Source organism: Neolamprologus brichardi, chromosome 8 (assembly GCF_056152115.1).
Source record: "Neolamprologus brichardi isolate AB-2024 chromosome 8, ASM5615211v1, whole genome shotgun sequence".
Lineage (NCBI taxonomy): Eukaryota > Metazoa > Chordata > Actinopteri > Cichliformes > Cichlidae > Neolamprologus > Neolamprologus brichardi.
In genome coordinates this window covers 24,415,174-24,427,098 of record NC_142111.1, presented here as the reverse complement: position 1 = coordinate 24,427,098, position 11,925 = coordinate 24,415,174, and the positions used below count along the sequence as shown (strand labels likewise).

Sequence of the window (11,925 nt, the reverse complement as noted above, 5' to 3'; positions counted from 1 at the left end):
CTTTGTTTAAGCCAGCGGTCACCAACCTTTTTTGCGCCACGGACCGGTTTATGCCCGACAATATTTTCATGGACCGGCCTTTAAGGTGTCGCGGATAAATACAACAAAATAAAACTAGTACCGGTACCGAAAAAAAGAAGATTTATTTATAACACACGTGAAAAGACCCAGGAAAAACGAGTAAACGATAAAAACGATAACAAAATAACACTGAAAATCAATAAAAACCCTGAAAACTATACATTTCACACCTGAGCCTCAACTCTCGCGGCCCGGTACCAAACAACTCACAGACCGGTACCGGTCCGAGGCCCGGGGGTTGGGGACCGCTGGTTTAAGTTATTCTGTTGCTCTGGTTGAATTTAATGTTTTCACTGCAGCAATCTCATTTTTTCTTAGAGATTAGTAGCTGTTGATCAAATTTTTGTAAATGAGTTCCTCTTTAAAAGTAAAAAATGTGATTTTCAGAATGTACTTCTTTGCATTTATGAACTAAAGATATTTTTTGTATATCGTTTGGCTTTTACTGGTTCGGCCCACTTGAACTTGACTGAGTGTCATGTGGCCTATGAACTAAAACGCGTCTGACACACCTGCTCTGAAAGCTCCCATGGTCAGGTGCAGCCTGAATAGGGAGGCATTAGGACCCAGAGTGCTCTGTGCTATTAGAACTAATGCCACTGCTGCCTTCAGTTTCTCTCCTGTCGGATAGACAGAGTGGCTGCCTGCCGGTTCTCTGCTCTTCCCTGTTTTTTCCCCTCTTTTTTTCTTTTACTCTGGATATGGAGTTCAGAGGTCCACCGACTACCAGCATCCAGCAGCAGATGAAGAACCTCCACAGATCACCTGGAGCTCCAGCTGAGTGTGCTTACCTGCAGCAGCTTTGGGAGTAGTTTCCTCCTGAGTTTCCTCCACACCAAAGTGCTGCCTATATTTTGCTGTTTATCTTCTTCTGTTGATTTTTTCCCTGTTGTTATTTCAGCCTGCTGTTCAGCAGTTGCCTCGGGCTCTGAAGTCTCCCTCCTCCCCCTTTCCTCTGTCACTCGCTCAGCTGTCAGTCCGTCCGTCCCTGTCAGGATATCCCCTTCCCTCTTTCTAGGGTTTCATAATACACTAGGACCTGAGCCAGGTCTGAGCTGTCATTCAGAGGCTGGGGTGGATTTCATTCTTCTGTTTGTCAGAAAACTGAAAGCTGACAAGTAATAAATGTAAACCAACACAGAGGAGTTGTGAAGATAATGGAAGGCCACAAGCTACACCGAACCTAACTTTGGATGAGCAGACAGACCCACATTTGATCCTTTTTGAGACTCTGGCAGTGACTGTTTTTTGAGTTTGGTGCATATGTGTGTTTTTTTGGATCTATTGGATTGCCAGTCATGGGGAATGCAGCAGGAAGCCTTGAGGTTTCTCAGGGAAAGGATGGCAAGCCATCGGGCCCGGGGTCCACGGGGCCCCCGAGACAAACAGCCGGGGCGAAACTCCCGATGCCACCTGAAGAAGAGCTGGAGGAACGCTTCAACGCTGTGCTGGTGAGTCGTGAATGCATGACTTCAGGCTGCAAGAGTGCCACAATAGAAAGAAACAAAGAATGTGGAATATGTTGAAAATGTGCACGTCCTCGGGACAAGCTTATCGTTGTGCCAGGTACACAAAGCTGCTGTGGAAAGATACATAAGAGCTCCTTTATGCTCAGGCTTAGCGCAGCTTTAGGCTCACTGCTCCCTGTTAGAGAAAGAATGATACGAGGAAGTCAGGTCTGTTTACAGCTTAGTAAAAGGTGCCTCTATTCTTTACTGCTCTATCTCAGTACTTATACTTACTTATAAATCACTCATGTATCAAAGTTTTACCAATGAGAGAAGATTAAGTTGCCAAAAATACCCCTGGATATTAGGAAAGAGACAATGTAGATTAGGTCATATGCTGCATCACCTTCGTTGCTTGATTTTATATTTAGTGAAATACAGGTGCCTTAAGTTGGTCCTCATTAGTCTTCTCAGAGTCATTACTTATTTATTCCTGTAGGGGGCGCTTATCAAATCAAGAGAATTAGTAAACAGAAGTGGGCGATTGTGGCTCAAGAGTTGGGAGTTCGCCTTGTAATCGGAAGGTTGCCGGTTCGAGCCCCGGCTTGGACAGTCTCGGTCGTTGTGTCCTTGGGCAAGACACTTCACCCGTTGCCTACTGGTGGTGGTCAGAGGGCCCGGTGGCGCCAGTGTCCGGCAGCCTCGCCTCTGTCAGTGCGCCCCAGGGTGGCTGTGGCTATAATGTAGCTGCCATCACCAGTGTGTGAATGTGTTTGTGAATGGGTGGATGACTGGATATGTAAAGCGCTTTGGGGTCCTTAGGGACTAGTAAGGCGCTATATAAATACAGGCCATTTACCATTTACCAAGTAAACTTTAAGCTCTGAAAAAGAAGCTCAAATGAGAGGAGCGTAGCTGTACGGGAAAGAAAATCAGATAGATAATAATTCAGAAGCTACGTCACTGAAATCTAACGACACTGTGATATTGAATGGATGTAGATCATTACAGAGGCCATAGATATATTCTGTCATTGTGTGTTTTTTAGTCCTTCTTTAGATACTCAGGTGTTTTGTATCTTAAATGATTTTCTTGTGATTTATTCAGTATCACAGAACTCGCCGACAACAACGTTTGTTTTTGGTGTTGGGCTCATAAAAGTAACTTCCTTTGAAAACAGGTCATTACTTTCCTCATTACTTTACCTACCAGACAACAGTCTGAGACTAAGCTCGTCACCTGCCCACATATCTGCTTAAATCATTAAATCTAGAATCTAGAAACAGAAAGTAAACTGAAATGAGCAAAACAGATAAATCCACCTGAAACAGCAGCATTATCGCCCCGATTTTTTTCCATGCACAACATAGATACAGTCAGCCGAAGCATGAAATACCGACATGCAGACACGTGCCTTTGTTTCTTTTGATTTGCAAAAAAGATGGTCACGCAGTGTCCTCTCCATATACGCTACAGCCTTTCTTTGGACAACACCCATGTTTTTGTTTATCCACACTTTAATTGTGCCTCATTTGTTGCATGGTGAACTTAACGTGCCTTAACTGTTGGAAAACATCCTCCTTGCGTTTTCAGGATTATAAACCCCCGGCTAGTTCAGATAATAAGAAAGCGGTTACAGGTTGGGACTGGGAGTCGTCCTCAACATCTGCACAGATGTTGGAACAGTTCTTTTACCCAAGACCAGATGTTGAACACAAAGTTGTAAAAGCGATTAAAGCACCTCTGCTGATAACATTTGCTCCAGGGGAGGTCACGCTTGTGCCCCGACCTCAGTGCTGCTCATGTGCAAATTCCTGAAGCAAAACTTTAGTAGGAAGACAGAAACCAGAAGGTAGGAGCCTGTTGTTGTGGTGTTTCTCCAACTTCAGCAGCATACTGTGTTTTCATTGAAAAGCCCGCCTGTTTTCCACACCACCCAGCGGGGTGGATGACAGAATCATTAAGTCTTCAAAGCATTGCTTGAGTGCAACTCCAGCCGTGACTGAGCTGTTACATGTGCAGCAACAGTGACTGAACTCGTGTCTACACAGTGACAGCTAAAGTGAAAGAGAGACGGCAGCTATGATCGATATGTGGTCAGACAGCTGCTTCTATGATTAACCGCATTCCTCTTTCCTGACTCCTATCACAATGATGGGCTGCACACTGAAGAGTTGATAGTGTGAAACACAGCTAACAGGCCCCAGACGGGCTGTCAGTGAGCATGCTTAGCAAAACCGGCTCCTAAAGGTGAAAGGCAATCAGTTAACGCCCTGATAAATGCTGCTCCCTTCCAAGTGAAGCACTTCAGTCAGTGTGTGTGTGTGTGTGAGCAGAAAATGCTGCCTGTGAGAGACAGAGTTGTAATTTCCTCTGCTGAGGAGCTAATGTTTTATTTTCCTTCAGTGGGACATCTCCAAACCACTTCAGCTGATTTCTTTGATATTTAGTGGACAGTCGGGATGAAATTCATTTAGCAGAATCACATGAGTCCTGAGAGAGTCCAATTAATTTACCTTCAATTCTGAAGTGATGTCAGGCTTTAACAACTCAGAGCCGTAAGCACTGTTCAAGCAATGCTTTCAGAAGTTTCGACCAAAATCTTGAATCCTAAGCTTCAAAATGTGAGTTCACAAACTAATGGGTGAAGCCAGGGGCGTCTGGCAAGCAGGAAAACCCTAAAATCTGATGTAGTATTGTAACGTGGAGAAAAGAAAGTCATCTAATCATTTCCTTGTGAGCTCCAGTAGATTTGTTTATAGGCAGTGATCAGCTGACCTGCTCTGCTGCTCTGAGTTTATCTGTTCATTCAGAAGCTTTCATGGCTCTGAGTCTAATCAACATCTTCAGTTTAAATTTAAAGTGTTGTCCAGTACCCTTGATGTAACTTAACACTGACCTGAATAACACAGTTTACCCTTTACCAGTCCAACATAACGTATTACCATAAACTTCACCACAATGCTGCAAACTACCGAGTTTTACCAGTTTGCATACTAACCTCTATTTTCAGATAGTTTTCGGCACAAAATGATAATAATTCTGTTTATTTTTTAAGATGTTTTACAAAAAAAATATTATGGGGTCCCCACCTTTAATCTGTGAGTCTTTTTGTCACTTTACATGCAGAATATAATAATAACATCATAATAACACTCCAGTTATCAAATAAGTCATGTTCAAACCTTTTTTTCATTATTTCAATATCTTTTATCTAAGCCTAAACTGCAGTCTTTGCAGTCTTTGCTTTCATTTGAATGTGTTTACAGTATCAGAGTAAACTCGGCCAGTGTTGCAGTGGAAGGATTTGTGTGCAAGATAAAGCAATGAATTAATGTGCCAGCAGCAAGCGTCTTGTGCCAACTGCTGCAGGCGTCACTGATCGCAGAGCTGCAGCACTTTGTATGAATGTTCAGGTGTGTCCATAATAATAACAGCCTAAATCCTGCAACAGCTTCTTCCCCCAATCTCTCTGTCTTTTTGCTACATCACCTCTCTATCCTACCAAATATAGATTATTCCTCCCACCCTTATGTCTTCTGCTGAGTGTGCATAATAAATTGAATCTCCTGTGCTCAGTGTTGAAGATACTCTGTCTGCATACAAACCAGTTTCTGCCTGTTGGTGTGCAAAGCGCTGCTGGTTTCCTTCTGCAGTGGCTCAGAAGGACGAGCGGAGAGTCAGAGGGCTTGGAGATGGGAGGTGGATAATGCTCTGTGTGTTCAGCACGTGCGCATTTGCATGTATTTGTTTGTAAAATGAGCCAGCAGGTTTGTTTGTGAGGCAGCATTTATCGATACTTTACTCACATTTTGATGCTTTGATGTGAATCCGCAATAAAAGAATCAATGCTAAAGCTGCAGAAACCTGCAGAGAACATAGAGCACAGAGTGACAAAGTGACTGCACAAAGGCTTCAGTCACGTCCAAATTTACAGTTAGTACTTTTCCCTTCAGTGTTTTACATAACACTTTGCATATTTCCCAACAGGGAATGCGGCAGGTGGGTGGATTTGTAAATGTACATCTGCGGATTTGTGTACTGTACTTACAAACTGATGCACAAAGTCAGGAAGAAGCAAAGAAAAGAACATTCAGTTTCTTTTTTAGGTAGTCTGTACTTATAAGTGTTGGTTTCTTTTGAGCATTGAGGGGCATTAACTCCACTTATTCAATTTTTGCAGTAACTTTCAGTTCTGTGCAATTAATCACATTTTAACTCAGGGCACACCATTATCAAAACAATATAGTTAAGATAGTTATTGTGATGCACAGCTTATTTCACCTTTCATCACATCCATGTGCTGTATTTTTGCCCCTCTATAAAAGTGTGAATTCAGTCCCTCCCTTTAGTTCATTTTCTTTTTTCCTCATCATTATAATTAAAGCTCAAGTAAAGCTATTAAAAAAAAAAAAACTTTTTTGTAACTCCAATGAATCTGAAATTTTTTTTAGAATCATTATCTCCGACCAAAATACAAAGATGCTGTGTCTGGCAATCTGTGTGAAATCCCAGAATCACGACGATTATCACGGTGGATTCAGTAGCGTTGTGAACTCAACAATTCATAATCACATTTTGCCAGTATCAACCTATTGTTTCTTAAATGAGCAGCGTTATAGAATAACCAGCTTCTTTTCTTTAACTACTGGTGGGGTTTTGTTGTTTTTTCTTTTTCTTCATCATCTGTCTCCTCTGTAACCCCACTGATATCTATACCCAATATCCCATGAGAAACAAAATATAGAAGACACTGGCTGTATTTCCATGAGACATTTTAACCCTGGAGAACCAATGGGGTCAGAGCCGACCCCATTGGTTTTCTAGGGTTAAAGATATTTGTGGAAGTACATTAAAAGCAGAGCAGATGTGGATGCAATTCACTGCAGCTTGGGGTGTCACGCACTTTGCAGAACATTATCATGCATCAACTCAGTACAACAATAATGTAATAATAACAGAATAAAAATGAACAAGAGCCTGTATTTGTGGAAATCCTACCATCTCGAATTCTACCTTCATCTTTGTATATTGTGATAGAATGATGTCACACTAGCCTAGTTTTCCCATCATCCTGTTATTGTGTGATTATTACATCCTAGCAATCAACTAAACAATTATTTTAATTATTTTGTCTGCTTTGGATGCAACAAGCCCTGAATCTATATCCCGGACAAGCCCCCAAATATGTTACAATCACTGAATTCATGACTCAGATAAACACAGCATATAAGAAGCCATATAGTTGCTGAGTTTTTATTAATTTAAATCAAATCTACAAGAATGATGGAGAAAAGACAGTGTACTTTTCATCAAAACAATCATGACAAAGGAGGCATGAGGAAGAGAGAACAGGTTAATAAAGACATGGAAAAGAAATATAATTTAAAGGGATGTGCACTACTACCATGAGATGCGTGAAAAATATTTTAAAGTCTGCATTTATCCATAAAGCGTAATTACATCCTTAAAATTCAACAACATAATTGTAGCAGTCGCAAGGTAATGTGAATTTCCAGAGCTCTGATTATTATTTCTGTTACAAGTACAGAGGTTTAACTCTCTCACTAGCTACACATCTAGAGATGAACAACCCAGCACCCAAAAAACCCTCCTTAAATAGGCGCCGGTCATACCACAGCCAATATAATTTAAAAGATTTCCCCCAACGCAGTCCAGCTACAAATAAACATATACAGTGAAATACTATTTTAACACACCTCACATACATCTGACTACAAACACACCCCAGCTAAATAATATACAAACTAACTAAATCAAATCAAAGTGAAGATTCAGCCCACTCCCACCCTCAACTCTCTGATGGTTTACCCCACTAACAGTGGATAATTGGGGAACTCCATCCAGGCCCTCCTTATAATGAAACTTGTGCCAAATTGGGGAATTCCCAGCATCCTCACAATCATTTTTGTATCGCATCAATCTATGTTGTAGTTTTTCTCAAACATCTTGACATTTAGGAACTGTGAACAAATCATAAAGTGACAATATTGCAGCAGGTAGTTGATAACAGAATGAAAACAGAATGTCAGGAAGTTGTAGGTCAAAAAATACAAATCATCTGAATATGTCGTCTTGAACTTTGGAAAATCATTTGGGGTATTTTTCCCAATTCTACTTTTCTAATTAGTTATTTGGGGGGAAACTTAAAGGTAGATTAGTGAGCAGTGAAGATCGCCTTTAGCATAAGATGAAAGCATATACATCCAGTAGGAAAAGCACTGAATCGTAAGTAATTATTCATTTTCTGTGAACATAATAATTTCACTGATCCATCCTTTTGGGACAATCAGAACCATCAGGGATTCAGGAAGTCAGCATCATGCATCATTTAGCTTTACTCTGCTTGTAGAAATGATACCCTGTCCTCCATCTCTGCTGCTACTTTGAGCCTCTGAGTCTCACCACTTCTCTGGTGGTGTAGTAGCAGGTGTAAAGGTCACTGATTTTATTGTGTAACGCCACTTAATTTTAAAAAATAGCCAGGGGGATTCGTGAGCCTACAAAGCACTGAGGCAGTTATGGTGCAGGTTGCCATGGAGATTGCCACATGCCTTCACACTTAGCAGGTCTTAAAAAATAAAAATGAGCCACAGAGGGCACGCAGCCAAGAGCAAGCTCGAGATGAAAATTAAACTCATTAACATGTGAAGCCTGATGACTGCAGCACCTCACAGATTGTGTTTTATGTTACTGTCACATGCACAACTCCCTGCTGACCTGATGATGTTAGAGAAGATCGCGCCTTTAACGACACACAGGGGAAGTGATTATGTGATCAGATGGTAGCACAGAATATTTCTTTGTGCATGCGAACATACTCGGTGGGAAGAAAAATATTATCTTAATTTAGAGAGAATTTAGACATAAAAGGGGCTTGCTGACAACCTTAAAGTCTTTTGGCAAACAAGCTGTGCAGCATGCAAGCTTCATTGTTTCTGGCTAAATTAGAGCACACGTCTAGTAATATTCTTGGTATTATAACTAAATCGCATGTAAAGACGGAAACAAATAGTTTCGTCCTACTAAGAGAAAAAGTGAACGTATGCAGCAACAAGCACACAATTGGCATTGTCACAACAGAGAGTTAATGACAAGAATTAACAAGGAAAAAGGCTCCAAGAGTGCCAGGAGTGACACAGTAAATACATTAATTCATTTAAATTTAAATTATTTTTTTAGAAATGTTTAAAGAAAATTGAACCGATTTAAAAGAAAAAAAGAAAACGCAAGAAATAAAATACAAGAAGCTAAAAAATAAAAATAAAAGATATGTAAGCCATAGCAGAGTTAATTTCATCAGATAACTGAACTTTACAGCACCTCCTGCTGTCAAGAATGTCAAAAATTGCCAAAATAATAATTGTTTTGTTAATCTAAGGGATTAAAAAGAGGTAACAGGTTACAAAAGCTCTAAAAAATTATCAAACTGAAATATACAAGAAACCTAAAAATAAAGTAATTGTTATCGTTTATTTTGGGGATTATGTTACATGTAAAATAAGTTCATCCTGTCTGTGTTGCTGTTTGTTGAAAGGGGATTTTTTATCTCTGGCACCTGAATCTACCATCAGCAAGACTGCCTGTGTCCTCCTGCAGAAGGAAAAGTCTACAGTTACACACCATGTCTGTTTATATCATCATTATATGCCTCTCATAATCTTCCTAGACTATCAGAAGATTTTCATACAGGTTATAATGGCTCATTTATGTAAGGTATTTTTATAGCCTCTCCCTGCTTCCACGTTTAGCACTGCAGGCTGCCTGTTGTCAGTTTATGTTATTAGTTGGGGGCAAATGGCTTTAAAGATTTAAAAGCATTTCATAGCTGAACCAGCTGTTATGGAAAAGCAGCTGTATGAATACAGATGTTAGCATTTTGTAGGAATATTATTATTTTACCGCAACAAAATCAATACATAACAACCTCGCTCGTGTTTTATGTACATGTACGTATGTGTAGGTGCACATCTGTAGTAGCCTCTGCTAGTGCTTAGTGTTTAGATGAGAGGATCGAATGAAGGTCTAAGCTAGCTCTTCCAAGCTGTGCTCCAAGCTGCTTTCATTAACTGTTGTCTTTTTCAACTCTTGGGCTCATAGTTTGCCGGACACCAAATATGTAAATGCTTCAGAAAAGAGTGGGCATGAGACTTTTTCATAGCGAGTAATCCAAACCACACAGCAGGGTGTTGACTGATTGTCTCAGGTCTTCTCTGGACTGAAGTTTGCTTCATTTTCAGCATCTTTTCTCTGACATATGATTGCATTCATCTCTTTTACACCCTCACACTGATTTATGTTGAGAGATAAAAGTCTAAAATTCCTCCTCCATCTTTGCTTTCCTGTATTATCCTAACCATAGGTCTGTAGGCAGCCACCTAGTATGCTAGCTTATATGCTAGCATATAAGCTAGCATATAAACTATGGGCTAGCTTATATGCTAGTTAGCCCATCTTCAATAACCCCATAAACATGGCTGCTGTTTAGCTTTCTGTCTTCATCTATGAAGCAATACAGCTGCACGTTTCAGTTTTTATAAATCTCTCAGTCATAACGTGGGATTTCATCCTTAGATGGAAACTAACAAGCCAACTTCCCGCTAACTTCTATGTCAGTTTAACCTCTAAATCCTTTTTTTCATCACTGCCATGTTGTTGAACTTCAGCGTGACACCTGTGAAAGCAGCCATGCTCACAATTCACTGAAGATGAAAGTATTTGGGCCATTTTTAGCTCTCAGTCATGTTTGAGTTTTGGAATCGAAGAAGAGTTTAGACCAGATGGCTGATCACATCAGACTTAAGAGATGGATAGAATCGTACTAGTTTTACTGGTCGGATTAATTAACCACAACAATCCACAGAATCTAGAAAAGCACAGTGAGCTGTGATGACACACCTGTCAGTGAACTGCAGTTAAATTAAACCCCTTGCATATTGCTTTAGAAAACAAGTGCTGCATGCAGTTCAGGATAATAATCAAATAAACTGGACTTCCTTCAGAACAGGGCTGGGATTTTGTCTCAGACTGACTATAAGTTTGAACCGTGTCAGGCATTTTCGACTGGTTCATCAGATGTGGTAGATTATTCAGTAGAGAGATGACAAAAGGGCAACCCCCCCCCTCCCCCCGCACACACACACACACACACACACACAAATAATATGATTTAAAGTCTGATAACTTACAAGGTTTTTGTGGGTCACACGCAAGTCTGTGTTATGTTACTATATTGGAGCCAAAGCCGTGTCGTGTCCTGCTGATGTTGTATTTTAAACCCAACACTGGAAAATGCCAGTGCTGTTTTTCTCTTTCAGTTTCCATCCAGCCACACATAACCAGCACGTATTGACCCACCAGCTTCATTCATCAGGCTTGATTTATCAGATGCACGTCCAGCATTGATCTACTGACCCATTTTCCAGATTGACATGCCTGACAGCAGCTCTCCGCATCTTTTAGCATTTAGTGGGATTCGGCCTCTACTTCTGGATGAATAAAAAGCCTGACTTACATTTTTGAAAAGTTCAAATTCAGACAGTGGTGTGAATTTGTTTGTTGGTGACATGACAGGGACATTCCTGAGCAGACTGAGTCAGTGTCACTGACACCGCGCTGAGGTTGTGATGCCCGAGTTGCTCAGGATACCAGATAAGGTACGAGAGGCTGTGTGTCATGCTTGAGCGGGATTCTCCTGTCGACTAGCCTAGTTTCACAACTCTGTGGGTTATAGTCGGTGCCGCTCGCGTGTCTGTGTTTGTTGTTTGGGACACCACCCAGTTGTGAAAATGGGAAGAATGTGGTGACAATCTTTTATCTTTACTTCTCAGCAACTTTTATAATCTGATATCAGTTATCATAAACAAAAGCAAGTGTCTGGTTGACAGTATCTGACTCATCTGTCAAACAGCTGACATCAGGAGTATAGAACCAGCAGCATCCTGACTTGCACTTTATCAGAGGGGAGGATCAGCACACACTCTTCAAAACACAATGTGAACTAAAATCCCGCTTTGAGACGGAGGCTATATGTGATTAAACTGCAGTGTAACATGACAGCATACAGCTGATAATTACAAAGACCTGTGACTCTCAGAGTAACTCACTGCCAGACTTATAACGGCCTGCAGCAGAGTCTTTAATTATTGAAGATGTCGTCAAGGGGGCTTGAGAGGACCCCGTGCCTGTGACCATGTTGGTTCCTGGAAGATCTCCATATTCACACATTCACATGACCGTTTTTCAACACAGAATGTATCTGTAAATAATTCAGAGCACAGAGAGATCAATGAGAATATAGGTTACTGTGGCAGCATGGTCTGATGCTGTTTAAAAATGAAAAATAATGCACAGTAGGCCTTCTTTCACAAGCCTC

At 40.8% G+C, this 11,925-nt stretch overlaps 1 protein-coding gene across 2 annotated transcripts in view; it reads left to right on the top strand.

Moving 5' to 3' along the window:
* The first annotated feature begins 720 nt into the window (after positions 1-720).
* fmnl1b (formin-like 1b) overlaps positions 721-11,925 on the top strand; it is a 38,929-nt gene continuing 27,724 nt past the window's right edge. For both annotated transcript variants that reach the window (XM_087844938.1, XM_087844937.1), the window contains exon 1: positions 721-1,532. In XM_087844938.1, coding sequence (XP_087701064.1) covers positions 1,380-1,532 — 153 coding nt within the window. In that variant the 5' untranslated portion in view covers positions 721-1,379. The remainder of the gene's footprint in view (positions 1,533-11,925) is intronic.